At 50.4% G+C, this 16,522-nt stretch overlaps 5 protein-coding genes across 5 annotated transcripts; 4 read left to right on the plus strand and 1 right to left on the minus strand.

The window, feature by feature from the left end:
* Positions 1-2,647: 2,647 nt before the first annotated feature.
* On the plus strand, positions 2,648-3,466 carry PC9H_008791 (uncharacterized protein; the record flags this gene model as incomplete). The annotated part of the gene is made up of 4 exons (XM_036778299.1): positions 2,648-2,989; positions 3,047-3,151; positions 3,210-3,312; positions 3,369-3,466. The coding sequence occupies 4 exons, from the start codon at positions 2,648-2,650 to the stop codon at positions 3,464-3,466; spliced, it is 648 nt and encodes a 215-aa protein (XP_036629727.1).
* Positions 3,467-4,644: 1,178 nt separating this feature from the next.
* Positions 4,645-5,199, minus strand: PC9H_008792 (uncharacterized protein; the record flags this gene model as incomplete). Its single annotated transcript, XM_036778300.1, has 1 exon — positions 4,645-5,199. The coding sequence occupies one exon, from the start codon at positions 5,197-5,199 to the stop codon at positions 4,645-4,647; it is 555 nt and encodes a 184-aa protein (XP_036629728.1).
* A 55-nt stretch (positions 5,200-5,254) lies between these two features.
* On the plus strand, positions 5,255-7,683 carry PC9H_008793 (uncharacterized protein; the record flags this gene model as incomplete). Its single annotated transcript, XM_036778301.1, has 8 exons — positions 5,255-5,599; positions 5,648-5,904; positions 5,968-6,524; positions 6,583-6,643; positions 6,711-6,821; positions 6,885-7,057; positions 7,146-7,336; positions 7,468-7,683. 8 exons carry the CDS (start codon positions 5,255-5,257, stop codon positions 7,681-7,683), a joined length of 1,911 nt encoding a protein of 636 aa, XP_036629729.1.
* Positions 7,684-8,772: 1,089 nt separating this feature from the next.
* PC9H_008794 (uncharacterized protein) lies at positions 8,773-10,132 on the plus strand (the record flags this gene model as incomplete). Its single annotated transcript, XM_036778302.1, has 6 exons — positions 8,773-8,812; positions 8,887-9,282; positions 9,333-9,502; positions 9,560-9,583; positions 9,632-9,968; positions 10,026-10,132. The coding sequence occupies 6 exons, from the start codon at positions 8,773-8,775 to the stop codon at positions 10,130-10,132; spliced, it is 1,074 nt and encodes a 357-aa protein (XP_036629730.1).
* A 229-nt stretch (positions 10,133-10,361) lies between these two features.
* Positions 10,362-11,876, plus strand: PC9H_008795 (uncharacterized protein; the record flags this gene model as incomplete). Its single annotated transcript, XM_036778303.1, has 3 exons — positions 10,362-10,943; positions 10,992-11,510; positions 11,574-11,876. 3 exons carry the CDS (start codon positions 10,362-10,364, stop codon positions 11,874-11,876), a joined length of 1,404 nt encoding a protein of 467 aa, XP_036629731.1.
* Positions 11,877-16,522: the final 4,646 nt, after the last annotated feature.

Below are 16,522 nucleotides of genomic sequence, written 5' to 3' on the forward strand. Positions count from 1 at the left end.
ATACAATGTCCATCCTCCTCACCGCCTTCTTATGCGTGCGTTCATGGGGTACCGAGTTACATTCCTGTTTGGCAAGAATGCAGTTATCGCATGAGGACGGCTTGTTGGAGAAGGAGGTGGGTATACCTTCAGCCATGCCGTTCGCTGCCATCTTCTGGATTGCATCGTGGTTCGCATGACCAAGCCGTTTGTGCCAAGTCTCGATATCGGCCACGGCGGAGTAAAGGATTGCGTGTTCCGATGCCGTCTTCGTGCAATGGAGTTTGTATAGGTTTCGCGATGTGAGGGATCCAGATGCTATAAGCGCACCACTGTTGTTTTCTATGGCGACTGAGAAGTCAGCTTTGAATGTGATTTGGCATTGCAAGGAACGAGTAAGGCCTGAAATGGATAAGAGGCGGACAGAAGATGTCGGGATGAATAGGACGTCGTCCAAGATGAGAGAGCGACCTCGCCCGACGTAGAGCTTGATCTTTCCTATGCCCACAGCAAATATGGACGAGCCGCCAACACCCTGAACACTACGAGGTGCAATGGGATACAGCTCAAAGAAATCACTCCGCTCCGGGGAGATGTGGGTAGATGCGCCACTATCAAGCCACCACGGCGTTCGGTGAAGATCCATTTCCTGATGGCGAGTGGTGTGTTCAACTATGGCTGCAGTCATAGCATCTGCCGAAACCTGGCGCGACTGTAATGCCCAGTCGAGCGAAGTAGTTAGAGGTCCAGCTATTGCGATCCAGGCGTGATGGGGGGTAGGAGGTGGTATCGCGTATGCTTCATCCGGCTCGATTGCACATCCGGCGAAGTTGCTGTACATGTTTGCATTGAGGTTCTGAGCAGGCGCTGGTATTGGGCCAAGGGGCGCGGGCTGTGGTGTAGGTGAGCTGACAAGGAAGGCCTGCGATCCATGCACGACCCAGGTATGTCCTTGACTGACGCATACATTCGCTGCATTCGGCGTTGGCGTAGACGACGTCGGCGCAGGAGCAGAAGCCAGATTTGCTTGCGGGGGATCTACTTTCCTTTTTTTCTTCCCCATAGCGGCTTGCGCCTCGGCAATAGTCTTTCCTGCCATGCCACCACCTGTGGAAATACACGATTCCAGGACATGCCCCCGCTTTCCGCAGTTGGTGCAAGTAGCAATCTTCCGCTTAGAGCTACCGTTCGTGTTCGTTGTAGTGACAAGTGCAGTCGCGGAATTGCTTTTTGCGAGTTGCATCGTGAGGCGTATACACTCCGTGACTTGCTCTGCCGTAAAGCGATCACCATCTTTCTCAGCCGAAATGGCGTTACAGATGTAGTCACGCAAGACTGGTTGCGAACGTGTGAGGGAAAGCACGCCGACCATGAGGTGTGCCAGTGGGTCAATTTCGCCCATGGCATGGATCTGCTTGTGAAGGCGCTGCATCTCGATCCAGGAACCCAAGAGGTCTCCGTTCGGGTCTGTGTCCATGCGCATAGCCAGGAATTCGTCCTCGAGCAAGACACGGTGCATAGTTCCTCGCTTTATGTGGCGCTTTTTCAAGAACGCCCAGACTTCGCCTGCCGTCATCAGATCCTCGATGAGTTCTTGCTCTACCTCACTACACCTGAACTTCATGCAGGAAGCAATGGAGTAGCTATTCCGTTGAAGGTTGCGCACCGCGCACGGTTGCAGGAGCGGATCCAGCGTCTCCATCGTGTTCTCGAGATATTCTTCAACATGAGGGACAGACATCCCGAGCTCCATTTTCATGCGACGCTGCCATGCCATGTAGTTGCCTTTTGACAGGTCGAGGTAGTCGTCCTCATTCCAGTTACAGACTTTAATCGTGAGTGCAGCTATGACAGGATGACGAAGGTCGAGAGCGAGCGCTTCTTCGTGCTCCCCATCCTCTTGTTCCTCTCCTGTTGCTCTCGTTTTCGCTTTCGCGCGCGTAGTCCGCGACGGACCCGCGTCCCCATTGGGTGCAGCACTACCGGGCATGCTCGCGTGTAGTGTTTAATAAGATATATGCGTGTCTTTCGAAGTGAGTGTCAAGTAAGCTTCGAAATAGCAGGGTTTCTCTATGCGTTTTCTCGGACGTGTCGCAAGGCGAGGACGTGAGATAGCGAGATTAGGCGTTTCGCGAGGGAAGCAAGGTTTCCTGAGTGAGTAAGCGATTCCACGTTCGAGCGATAAGATGTTCAGGCAGGGCCCATAACCTGTTGAAACTGAACCGTATCCTCAGTGAGCGTAGGATGCAAACTGTATATATTGATATGTACCTGAACCGTATCCTGATAATAACGGTCAGTTACAGTAGACAAGGATTGACAACGTAACTTTACCTCAGTGAGCGTAGGATGCAAACTGAGGAAAGTGAGGGTGCGACCCATCCTGGGAAGTAACCCCAGGATGACTAATACGGCGCTAACGGAGATAACCAACACTTTGAAGCTTGTGACCTTGTGCAGGAGTTTGATAGACAGTGGCTTCATCTCAAGCAAGCGATGAGAGGTTAGAGCCACCACCAAGAGCCCATCGTACTTGTCGAATGCCCTACTTGTACGACCAAATTCCTGATACAGAATATAATTACATAAAAGAGGCAGGCATTCGGAAATTAACGCGTCTACATTCTTGAAGCTCTTCTTGCGTTTCTGTGACCCGGTCTACTCAATAATGTTTGTCTTTGGTTCAGAAAGCGCGAAGGTGAGGCTTCAACCATCTTTCACATTACTAGATGTCACGAATACTCACTGGGGAGCCCTCTCGCAGACTCACAAGACAGGGAAACGCTCTCCCTCGGCTCCTTCAACCTGGGCGCGTAAAAGAGTGCAACTCTCCCCAGAGTTGCTTCGGGGTGTTTTTGAACACTTCAACAACGCGGATAACGCGCGAAATGCACGCGTCTGCCGGAACTGGCGCGACGGCGCGTTGGCTTTGGTGTGGCGATGTGTTGACCTCGGAGACACGCTACGACTGTTGGCACCCTTGGTTAAGAATAAGAAGGGGGGCTTCTACGTGAGTATCGCTATGTGATTTCGTATAAAGCATGAGTCCATACTTAAACCCCGTCAGAAATTTTCTCGCAACGTTTCAGTCCAAGACTGGGAACGTTTCGATGTATACGCGAAGCGAGTGCAACAACTCACTGCCCATCCGAAGAAACAATACGACCTGTCCGTTGCTCGTGTCATAGGCTGCACCAGACAACGCTTAGAGATATTCCCCCGCCTCAAAGCCCTGGCGTTCGAAAGTAATTTCCACCTCGTTCCCCTCTTCCTTCACCATGGGATCAAGTAGCTATCCTTCGTCATTGAAACGCTCCCCGCCACCGAAGATTTGTCCGTGACCCTGCCGTACATTGCGCCCAGCGTCCCGACTCTGAGACACCTAACAGTCACCGCCCCTCAAGACCTCGCGGCATCGCTCGATGTCGCCATCGAGATGATCAAAAGCCTCGGCCATCTGCAATCCCTCCGGCTGCCCCTCCAGTGATTCGTGCCCGCAGTCATCAACGAGCTTGTCTACCATGATGAATTGTCGTATCTGGGGATCACAACACCGGCTGGGGAATGCTTCGAGATGCAGGGGCCCGAGAATGACATTTTCTCAATTACGATGCCCAAACAGGGGGGTATCCCTTCTCTTACCGAACTGAACCTTGCAGTAGGGATTTCCGGCGTTGCGAAGTCACCTGTATACGTCCTACGGATACATACTACACCTCAATAATAGTGGATTGGTGATACATCAGCGACCTCAGTCATACTAGAACAGATCGCATACTCAATCGGATGCCTGGCGCGCCCTCAGTACGGGCAGATCTAGTAGCTTAGATTTGGCAAATGAATGGACATTTTTGACATTGTATGCTCCTTAGCCACGCGAATGTGCCTCTATTGATGATTCCCCGGCCGAAAACCACCCCTTTCCCTGTCCTTACCAGCCCCTCAACCCCTTTCCAGGCGCGCTCGCATTGCGCGATGAGCGTAAACCTGGTTTGCTCCTGGCGCCACGCATAGGCTGTAGCGCCTCTGCTGATATCGAAGTTGGCACAAATCCGCCAAAGGTCGGCGTGGTATTGATGGAACGCAATTACCCGTCGCATCTCCTCAGCCAGGAGAATACATTCTTCCTGCCAGCGCTGGGCCCGTGCTCTGACTTTGCACCACTCAATTCGAAGTGCTAAAATATTTAAGCCTTATGTATGTAGGCTAAATGATAATAGCACGTACCTTCATTCATTCCTTCGGTGATCTCAGCGTCACTTGTTCTTTGAGTAGACCAAATCCATGATAATTGTCGGCGGCCTTCAGAGTTGGTGGCATCTTCTCCCTCTCGGAGACTGCGGATGTCCGTGTCTAGCAGTGGTTGCAGAGAATGCTCCCAACCACCTCTTCCAAAGGGACACTGAGCGCAGAAAGCGCTGACCGACATGCCCGGTATTTGTTCGCAATTTTTCAAGGATATCAAGTCACAGAACAACTCTGCAAGGACGGCGGCGCTAACCCCGACTGGAAGTTCCTGCACTGTCTGCCAGGGAAGCCTCATGAAGTTGACGACGAAGTTCGTTTTTCACTGCGCATTTGGTTTATGGATGCACTGATTTCTTCGTTCGCACAGGTTTTTTATGGCCCAAGGTCAGGAAGACTAGACCAATACTGTCAACAAGATCAGCTGCGAAGCGGCACAAGCACGAGGAACAAGATACTAGCCGGGCGCCCATACCACTTCAGATTTGTGAGCCTTAATGCGTCATTTGGATTTGGGAGGACCATTGAGCGGTCAAGAAGATCAAACCCGAAGTACGACCAAGGAGGAAGTAGTAGGTGCGCTGAGCGAAGACGTGCCGATTCTGCTTCTTCGACCGAGGGATGAAGTGCCGCCGTTGAGGAACTGGTATCAAGAAGCAAAAGCCAGACCGGGTGGCTTTCACACGTCTTCATCATTCGTTGAAGAGCAATCAAAGACATCTCCGATTGGGGGTTATAATTGGAGGGGTCGTGGCCAAAATCTTGAGGAAGGGCCTTTTCGTAATACGTAAATGTCGCCATGAATAGTGTGGCTATATCATCTGCTGATGCTTTGGCCTGCCGTGCTGATGAGAGGATCGTATTGACATTTGGATTATCTGAAAGCCATTTTCTGAGCTGCTGAAGGACTTGTTCATTTCTGGTAGAGGACTTGTCGATAGATATTCGAGATAGGTCGGATGTAAGTTGATCCATGGCCGACGGCGCTAATTCTATCCCAAATCCTTGAGTTTTGCTCACTTTCCACCAAATGCCGCCCGTTCGTTCTTTGCCCGCAGCGAAGAAGCGTAAGCTATCTCATGGAGACGAGATCAAAGCTCTGGAAACGCGCCTTGCATCTTGTATAGCCAATAACGACTCCTTGAACCCCTTGGCCGACCTCTTCGACCTCGCCCTAACGTTCTCAGAGCCCCAGGACACATCTAAAGCCATATACGCGCTCTATCGAATATATGTCCTAACGATCACAGGAGGAAAGCTCGAGGCAGGCGGAGACGACGATGCAAAGGTCGTGAAAGCATGGATATGGGAACGGCTCGACAGTTATGTGAGTTTCCTGGCCGGACTGCTGAAGGACAACGAAAAATCACTGCGGGTGAGTTATACGTTGTCCGTAAAAAAATTCTACTTGAACTATGGGCAGACGTCGTCCTTGCAAATACTCTTCTCCCTCCTCAAATACCTATCGACATCCTTGTCAAAATTGCATCCGACCCCACAATTCCATCTCACCCATTTCCGGAAGATCGTTGCGGCGCTCTTGCTCTGCCCACCTTCTTTACGCCCCTCGGCGCAAGCATCGGAGCCAGGCAAATTGGAGCCCGATGTGCGCGACCAGTTCATCGACACGTGGCTCAGCGTCAACGACGATGTGCGGTGGTTCTTCCTCCGCGAGTCTGCGTGCGTATCATACCGAGCATTCGTCGCAGCACAAGTCCCCTTCTGATGAGAGTTTGATCCTAGTACTTTGCTGGGCAAACACCCCACCGACGATCGGCCTGCTGAGAACTTGCTGGCGATCCTGTCTCGCCTCACCACCTTCCCGACGGATCCTTCCGAGCTCAACTCTTGGTGGGTATCTGAACTCGGCGCGAAACCGAAAATGCCGAAAAACAAAAAGAAACGCAAGGGCAAAAACTCCACCGTCAATAATGAGGATTCCGAGGACGACGACGTGCCTCCGAAACGGGAGGATGGAGAAGACGAAGAAGACGATGACTGGAGAAAGTTCTTCGACGAGCCCGCTGACGATGGTGAAGGCTCTGCGTCGAAGTCGAAGTCGGGCGGTGGGGCGCGAGTGTACAAGATGAATGTGCACCAGTCGCTGCATTCTCTCGCGTCGAATCGCGCGGTGTTTACGAGGGCGTGGTTGACGCTGTTGCCCCGTCTTTCCGAGCCTGGAGGCTCGAGCACGAAGGTTTTGGTAACGAGGGCTTTGAACGTGATGCATCGAGGCGTCCTGCCCCATCTTACCCGTGCCGTGCTTGTGATGGACTGGATATCAGCTTGCGTCGATTATGGTACGTTTCCTGTATCGGAAACACTGTCAATTCATGTATTGATGATCTACGTACGAAGGTGGAAGCGTTGGCCTGCTAGCGCTGAACGCGTTGTTTATCTTGATGAAGGATTATAACCTGTACGTCTCTCCATCCCCAGTATTGAATACTTTGGGCTTACAATGATGTATTCGCGCTGCGCATCAGAGACTACCCAGCGTTCTACACGCGATTATACACTTTCCTAGATCGAGAAGTCCTTCACCTCAAGTACCGCGCTCGGTTCTTCCGGATGCTGGAGTTATTTCTGAGCTCAACGTGAGTCGCAATCTTGATCGTGATGTACATTTCGCTGCTGACAGTGTCCGCCATAATGTGAAGACATCTACCCGCTACCCTCCTCGCTTCTTTCATCAAGCGGCTTGCAAGGCTGTCTCTGACAGCGCCGCCAGCTGGAATCATCATGATCATACCCTTCACTTACAATACCCTAAAAAAACATCCCGCGCTCATGGTCATGATCCATAGAACAGATTATGGCGATACCCCGGATGGTAAGCCATAACATCATATATAAATCGTCGTTACCCACCTCCCTGCGCTTCTTATCCGTCCTCTTACTCTCGCCTCCCCCCCATACAGGCAACGACCCTTACAACCCCATGGAACCCAACCCCCTGTTCTCAAACGCGCTCGCGTCGTCGTTGTGGGAGCTCAACACGCAGCGGGAGCATTATCACTCGGCGGTATCCACGCTCGCCAAAATTTTCTCGGAAGCATTCACGAAGCAGGCATACTCCACGGAAGACTTTCTAGACCACACCTACGCCACGGTGAGTCCCTCCGTCGCAACCTTTCGGAGTCATTCTCATCCCCCCCGCGCCGACGCTCATACACACCCCATGATCATGATCACGGTCACTGTAATCGCGATTCTAATTGTTGTAATTGTGGTGTGATCTAGCTGTTCGATACCGAGGCCGGACGTAAAATCAAGAAAGAGCCCGCTTTGGCGATGGAACTGGAGCTGGGGAAGGGCGCCGATTTGTTCCCCGACCCCTCACTCGCTGCTATCAGTAGTCGGGAAGGGGAAGAAGAAGACGCAGAGATGGGGCTGGCCCTTGGGGCTGGTGTTGGTGTTGGTGTAGACGTTGTTAGCCAACTGTGGTGCTTTGGTTGACGTTAAGGTACGCTGTTCAATGAGTCGATGTCCATCGTGATTGATCAACGGTAGTGCTCCGACAGCAGTAAATCCCTGTATAGGTTCATACTGGTTGAAGGGTCGAACATCTACAAAAAGTCCCTTTCGGACTAGGTCACTCCCTGCGCTTCGAAATAGAAACCTTGGTCTTTTCATCTGCTAATTTCCCCCTAAGGTTTCATGTATTGTGACAAAAGCAATTGATGCTTCGAAGCATCGAGCTTTTTGCATGTAAGTCCAGTTGTCGCGGTGACGGTTCCATCAACTTTTCAGGCAAATTCCCCAAGACGAGTGCATGTTGCTTGTGTTGGCCTAGTACTTACGACGACGGGAATACTGACCAAAGCATGTCTATGATTCTGCATCATGTGACAACTTCATGCTACGAATCTTTAAGCCGAACGGCAGACACTATTCAGGCCTTCAGGCCTTCAGGACTCAGCATGGCTCAACTCAAGAATGGGGTGTCAAAAATCCCGAAACTCTTGCAAGCGCGGAAATGGGTGATACAATGTTAAACGATCCCTTGCTTTGTCATGAGATTCATCATCATCGTCCACAGTGTTGCTAGATACGTTCGACCAAGGTGCGACATTCTATTTGTACAAGGGCCCTTATCGAACTCTGTTATTTGTTGCTAGAAATTAGCAGCAGCAAAGCCGATCATACTCTGGATCATATGTCACGTGCTACTTAAGGTTACAGAGATGCGCACTATCTACGCTAACGTTCAAGACTCAGAAGATACCACTTGGCTCGTATCTGATGCACACGCGTCCCCTTGGAATCACTCCGAGTCGGACGCCACAACTCAAAGCATTATCAAGACAATTGGTGACGAATACTCACCCTTGGAACATCTGTCAGCAGCGGTTTCGCTCAAAGAGTTCTTGGACCGCACTGTCGACGCCGCTCAGAGCGGAACTCCAGGGGTTTTAAGGAGTACGAGGGAATCATAAACCATTGTCTTCCAAAGGTGAGCACATGCTGGACCCACGATTGCTGGTTTGTGATAACCCGGACCCGCGTATAAAGCCTGAAGCACTCGCGCAGACGATTGTTACCCTCATGGCTTCTCTTCCAAACTTACCAGAAACGTTCAAAGCTGGTCTGTGTAACTCGATCAAGTCTCAGTTTGCTATGAAATGCTGATGCTATCCCCTTGGATTCACATGCCTCCAGTTCGCTGTTCCAAGCCAAATAATCCATGGGAGATCGTCGAAGTCCCTCTTCGCGCGCCGAAAGGCAATGAAGTGCTAATCAGAGTACACGCTTCCGGCGTATGTAACTCGGAACACTTTGTGAAAGAAGGTACTTGGCCAGGTTTGCAATACCCCCGCACCCCTGGGCATGAGGTCATCGGACGAGTCGCGGCTGTAGGGTCAGGTATTTTGGCGGCGCACGGGGGAACCGCGCGGTTTCAACTTGGCGCCTTGGTTGGTGCAGGTTGGAACGGGGGCTACTGCAATCGTTGCGATGTGTGTCGGAAGGGAGATTACTGGACTTGTCCAAATGGGGACTTTACTGGCTTTACTGTCGATGGAGGCCACGCTGAATACATGTACGCACCTGAGACAAGTGAGTGGTATGTTGTGCCAAATTTTGCGGGGGTTCTCATATAATTATAGTGGTGATTGGTATCGAGGAAGAAGCTCTTCAGAAGGCCAGCTACGCAGAGCTTGCACCTCTGTTTTGCGCAGGTGCTACTGTGTTTGACGCCATACGCACTACAAAATGGTCACCGGGCGATGTTTGTGTTGTTCAAGGGATTGGAGGTCTTGGCCATCTTGCGGTGCAGGTACGGACCAGTCGAACACACGCTACTTCAACGGGGATTGTCTAATGCTATCAATAGTTCGCCGCAAAAATGGGGTTGAAAGTGAGTAGATACCGAGGGACAGTTCTGCCGTTAACTAAAACACCACAGGTTTACGCTGTTTCCTCTGGACCTTCCAAGAAAGACCTGGCCATGTCTCTCGGTGCCCACGAACATATCGATTCGAGTAGCACAGATGTTGTCAAATACGTCCAATCCCTCGGTGGCGCACAGATTATCGTTTGCACAGCTCCATATGCCAAGCTCATATCCGACATCATCCCCGCTGTTGCGAAGAACGGCACAGTGACGCTTGTATCTGCTGCAACGGACAAGCCCATCGAAGTTTGGAATCTGACCATGAACATGAATAGGGCCACCATTCGTGGCTGGTGCTGCGGATGTGCGCAAGATATGGAAGAGTGCGTCAAATTCGCTACGCAGACAGGTGAGCTCCATACTCCGAGAATGTAGAAGATCAAGACTGACCATGACCTGTGGCTAGACATCAAAACGATGGTGCAGGAATACACACTGGATCAATTTGCTCACGCATACGACGCGACCATGCAGAACAAAGCTCGCTTCAGAAACGTCATCGTCTTCAAATAGAACTTACTAGACACAGCTCGGCGCTCTATCCATCTGTGCTCAATTTCTTAATTCGACGATGCGCCTTCGAGAATGAATGGTTGACGAGGCTATCTTCGGTATGCAAATAAGAACAAACATTGTGCCACTTAATGCCAAAAAAGGGTAACGTAGTTTAAAGCCACTCACCCCATAGTATCTCCTTCTCTTTATCCGCCACCACCATTAGTACTCAGCACCCAGTAGCTGCATGACTTTACTACTCCCTTTTTCTGCGGAACCAGTACCCTCCCTGCAAAAGAAACATGCATTGCGGATCAACACATTCCCCGCCGAGATAACGAACAACATTGCGTCACATCTAGATGACCCCCGAGATGTTCTCGCCTTCGCATCTTCTTGTTCCGAAATATACACCAATCTCATGCCTCACCAAATTCGAGCGCAAGTCATAGCCTGCGATATGCGTCGCAGCACTGTTTGGACGATGCTCGAGGAATCTTCAGAAGTGGCATTGAACTACAAGACGCTCAACGTATTCAGAGAATGGCCAGATTCCAATTACGTCCTGCCGTTAGATAACCTTGACACTGACTACAATGTCGCGGAAGAGATAGCCGGATATTGGAGCGGCGATGTTGAGACGCAGGTGGAATACGAAGAAACGATGCGAGAAGCACTGAAGAAGATGAAGAACCTGTCGAATATTCGATGGGAAATGCCTGAGCCACCCCAGCGTCGGCTCTTGAATGCCCTACGATTTAATTCTTGGAACCTCACAAGCTTGTCCTTTGAGCTATCGCATGCTTACAATGACAAAACGTATCTTGATGTGAGTGACATTGTGGCTAGATATTGAATCTCCTAATTTTTTCTCTAGTTCTTCCAATTCATAAGCCACTCTTGTAGAAATTTGAAGTCCTTTTCGATGAACCTTCGTTTGGGCGCTCAGGATGTACCAGTCTCCGCCTTCTTAACGAAAGCATACTGGCCCCGTCTAGAACGCCTGACTCTACGAACGCCCTCGTGTCCCGGGTTCGCTCTGGACCATTTCCTTCAAAGGCATCGTCACATCTTATACCTTGAATTAGAAAGGTTTCTCGATGTCTGCTACCCGATTGGACTCCAAGAGTTGTATGTTTGGGATTCCGTCGCTCTAGGTGTTCAGCCCGCAAAACGTCTCTACATCCTTGCCTTATACGTCCACTTATCAAGTTCTTTCGATATTGGACCACCTCCGTATGTTGAATACCTACAGTACGCTACCAGGTTGGAACGACTTGTCATCAACTCCGAAGTCGCGCTGCAAACGCTGATTCAGCTCACTGAATATACCCCCCATCTACTCAAGCTACACGCCATCATAAAGCTACATAACAACGTGGGCACTTTGAGAGAGGTGTGTCCTATCTGAACCAGCAATCCCCCTGGCTGATCTCAGCCAAACCCCCTTGATGCCTAGGTCAAACAACTGTGCACTAATCTTCCAAGGTTGACTCACCTAGGGTACATTACTCTAATAAATGAGGACCCCGAGGACGCAACGGACATTGTCGTGGATATAGCTGAAGCCTTCCAGAAGCTTATGTTTATCCGCGTAGCGCCGTCCCCACCTTGCGGAAACATGAGAACAGCGCAAAACGGCGACTGGTATACAGTTGTTCGTGATGTACGGGGGCATGTGAAGAGGTATTCTAAGACAGAAGATACCTTGTGTGGTGTTGCATGTAGACAATGGGGGAAAATTCCGTGGGGCGCTATGTAGTTCCCCTTGCCAATGCTTGCTGATAGAAGCGTACTATACGGTGTGGTGGGACATCGTTTTGTCATACTTCCAAAAAAGAAATTGGACTACCCAATGAAGTACTCGAGTAGTGCGTACCCCAACTCCGCAAGGATAAATGAATGTCGTCCTGTCTTCAAACATCAGATGTTTAATGGCCCAACATATATGGAACGCAAGGCCCAAGGCCGTGGTTCATGTATATCGAATGAATCCCAATGTAGAGTACTCAAAGTTTCAACGCGATTGTCCACATGCTTCTAGTATCATGGGGTTTACGTCTAAGAAACAGGCAGGGAAATGGATGACAAATAAAGGTCCATTGCGATGGTGACAGTATTGATGAGACTAGTTGCCGTCCATAGTGGACCTGGGCGTGGTCCGCCCTTGCGCGTGACTATTCAATAATGTCCTTATTAGTGACTTGAAACAAATCGACTCTAAATACTTTGCCAAGGGCCGTCGACTCGTGTACTATGGTGCCTGCGGTGTATCCAGGAGGTAGATAACTTCCAACAGTAAACTTATTTGGGGCTCAAGATAAGGACTTCGACTAGGTGTACGTGATGCGCCACGATGTCGAAGGGGCGATTCCAATGTGGCATAACTAGAGGTATGGAACTAATCCAATAAAAAGATGCCCCACCGATGATAGATTCTACAGGAGATCGTGAGGTACTATGAGAGTGAATGATTGGAGATATACCACACGCTGGGACCGATCCATTCGCCTCTGCGTCAGGTCTAACCCACTACCTAGCGTCAAGCTTGGCGTGGATAATCGTAGCAAGCAACAAAAGAAGCGGCGGAAATTCCCAGAATGATGGTGAAATTTCCGGGCTGTCGTTGAGGGCTTATTGAGGTGCACCGGCCCTGTCGCTATGTGCAGCATCTGCAGATACAAACGGCCTTGTAGACCATGGCGTAATAGTAGTGGTAAACATGCTACACGGGGTGAAAATCAACCGTTCAATGGAAATAGAGTGCGTACATTCAATACTAGTAGGACTTGCGAAAATGAATACGATGCCGTGGTGGGGTACCTACGCTCATGACGCATGGATTCGGCAGTTTCAGGCCGAGCACGACAATCCTGTCAGGTCTGCGTATGGGCCACAAGGTTACACTGGTGATTGTACAGCCCAAGGCGCCACAGGATGATGTGCCGATGTCAACAGCAAAGAAAAACTCCCTTAAAATACCATTGGTTTCCGGAAGAATGGGGTTGGCACTTGACAAGCAAACGAGGGAAGCTAGACGATGGGCTCAAGGGTCCCATACAATCCAGAAGGAAGAAATGTTAGGATGCTATATCGGCCAGCGGGAGCACGCTAAGGATGGATCTGATACTAAATTAACAACATCGCATGGACGTTCGTTATCGGTGCCCACACTATATGGACCCATGCGATTCGTAGATCTCACCCAGAAGGTCAGTGGATGCCACAAGCAACATAGTCTAATCCCACCATAACAATCAGAATTAACCTCGACTAGCGGATTAGTGTATTGGTGCTTCAGCCGAGTTAGGGACCATGTGAACTCCGTGGTACACGGTGGACCACATTACGATAGATCAGGAAGAATTGACTTGAAGGTCAATTGAAAAGTGTGATCGAATTGACATTGAATGACATGCCCCAAGACCCAGGGGTCTACCTCTCGGTGTCGTGGGAGACGGTGGAACAGTGATCTGAGATCGAGCAAACGTTCCTTGGCCTGGCCTGAGGCTAACCGGTAGGCACCTCCAGAAATTTCCGCCGGTCTCTTCGTGAGCTGGGGCGATAGCGCGTACTCAGTGAAGGCATCGTTCCTGTACCGGTCTAGTATGTCTGGCAACGGGGGTGATAATATGCCATGCTTCGCACCGTTCCCCGCGGTCGGGAAGCCGAGAAACTTCGTTCGAGGTTGAACTGAATGGGTAATACAGCGAAGAATCCACGAATTCGGGTCAATGTGAACTCAAATCTCTGCGTGTCGTGAATGTTGGTATTTTTGTTGTAGGCGGAATTACATGGCTTTTTGCGACATACCTCGATTCATCTGGCTCTATCCGAACCGTATGTATTCACATACGTGCGACACCAATTCAAATCATCCGAGGCAGATGCGAATACCACAACCGTTATCATTGTGCTGACGAGCAATCGGTTCCTTATGACGACGGCCGCGTTGGTACCGGCGATCTCAAAGCGGCGGATGAATGCATGTGTGTGTCGCTACAACCTCATTAACCAGAGGGGCTGTCATTAACCAGAGGGGCTGTCATCCGGCTCAGTCACTCACTATATTGTATCACATGCCATGCAATACCGCCTTCGATACACACAAACGTTTTGAGTACCTGTAATCGGGTGATTGAAGATATGCATCGACCGATAAGGTCGCGAATGGGGCGAAGGCCAACCAAGGGTCATAATACATTCACTGCCAGTTACGCTGCCCTAAATCGACTTGACAGGGCGAACCAAGGAAGGGGGATTGATTTTGGGGTGCGATGGTATCCTGTGTCCATCTATTGAATAGACAGCATGTGCTTGTATGTTTTCCAGTGGAAATACAGAGATAATTACGTGGAGGACATCAAGGGGAGCAATTCAATAGCGACGGGCCACATGAGGATGCTTCGAGAGAGAACCAGACAGCCAAAAGCGGGCACCAGTGATCGGCGAATAGAGGTCCAGGTCGGGATGAAGGAAGCGTATTTAATGTTTCATGCCTTGAAGGTGAGAAATAGAATAATCAAACCCGCATGTTGATGAGGAATGTCCTTGAATTAATGGAATAAGCGACGTTGGCGCTGTAGCGGCGCGTTTCCACCTAGGCAGCAGTGTAATCATGTTTCAAGGGACTTTGGGAGCGGAACGCCGCGTTGGGCTGCAACGATAACTTTTCGACTGTAGGCAAGTAGACAGAGGTCTCGGCCTGAATTGAATACCCGAGGGAAGTCAGCTGTAGTGAGTCGTGATTCCGGAATGTAACATAGTTCAGGGAGTCCAAGCGCAGGATATCGGTCATATACGGTTGACTGGATCTGATTCCGCGTTGATAGATGAAAGGGGTAATACTAACTTGACCGACTATAGCACTGCGCAATGTGTGGTTTGTGCGTTGCCCACTCTAGATCACGTTTCGCCGAGGTCAACCCTGAATGAAAGGGAACATACGCTGTTCCGTCGGCTTCATCCTATCCTTGTTCATAGGCTTATTTGATCTCAGCTTCGACTTCTTTTTTTGGTCCTTCTACGTTGCTTCTTCTCCTCTTCGCAGGATCATGTCCGGTACGGCGACCTCTCATGGGTGGCGTGCGTAAGGAGTGCAAGATCTGTGATAAATTAGTGACTTGTTTACTTGCAATACGCACACGTACTTGAATAATGATCAGCCAGAACAGGGTATAGCCCCTCCAGGATGTTAAGGTCGCATTCTCACACTGCCTCGGACTCGGCCGCCGGGCGGGTGAGCGATCAAGAGAGCGGTACGTTGGGAAGGAGATGGAAGAGGTCTCGAGTTCGTGCGGAGGAAGAACATTTCTCGCCATTAAGCAGCCGTATTCATCGCCTGTCCTCATTCCTTGCACACTTTGATGGGCTCGTGGTAGATGCGTAGATCGAGAATCCATCAAGGTTCGACCCGTCGTTATCATCCGTTGCGTTTTGGGGTCGTTTTCTGTCTGCTCTTGTGTCCTTTTGTGTACACTATGGTGAGTGCAATTGTCTGTGCAAGTTGTGTGTCGGTATAGAGACAATACTATTATGGCCGCCGTTTAGGCCTAGGGGCGGTCGTCAACGTAAAGTGAAGGAATGGAGTTAAAGAAGCGAGAGAGGATGTATGTCGGCGGATTTGAGGATTACACTTCATTATACACAGGCCAAGGAGTTGATCGCAAGTGGTTCTATGGGCCGAACGAGTCCGTCGCCATGTACGCGTCATTTCTTAGAGTGAGGGGGTGTTCAGGTACATCGCCATCCGAGCAGTCCGACCACAGGTGCGCAACAATCGCTTCCGCCAAAAGCAAGGCACGTTAAGGGACATGTTGGCAAGCAGATAGATGTCCTTTTGGCCTGCGTCCTCTGACAACGAGACATAGGTAGAAAACGAGAAGATCGCAGGATGTGCCTGGAAGTAACGCGCTGAGTATGAATTCGACGAATGACATAGCATAGTTCGGTGATAGACAAAGCGGTGGTTCGGAGAAGTTTAACCATGGAGTTGCACGTCCGGACCGATGAGGAAGTTGGATTGGAGAGGTCCTTGAAGACCAACGAAAGAATCTCTCGATCGTGTATGTTCGGGGCGTATAGCCAGGGGGATTTGAGCTCGGTACATTCTGGCGCATCGAATGACTCCGCGGGATGATAAACACGTGTACGAGGAACGACCAGAGGGAGCAACCGTAAAGCCATGCTTACGAGGAATCGTCGGTGCCGTTGCGAGGGCTACGTTCTAACCAGGCACAAGCGACCTTGGCGAGACCATTGGCAACAACGCATTGGCGCATACTGATGAAATGGGGTCGGCGCCGGTCGGGGCCTCTGGCTATACGTTATCGTTGAGAATACGTAGTGGTCGGCGATGCAGTATTGCCGTCTCCCAAAGGGGTCCCAAATGCTAGCCAACGACCTATT

This window comes from Pleurotus ostreatus (genome assembly GCF_014466165.1).
Source record: "Pleurotus ostreatus strain PC9 chromosome Unknown scaffold_6, whole genome shotgun sequence".
Classification (NCBI taxonomy): domain Eukaryota; kingdom Fungi; phylum Basidiomycota; class Agaricomycetes; order Agaricales; family Pleurotaceae; genus Pleurotus; species Pleurotus ostreatus.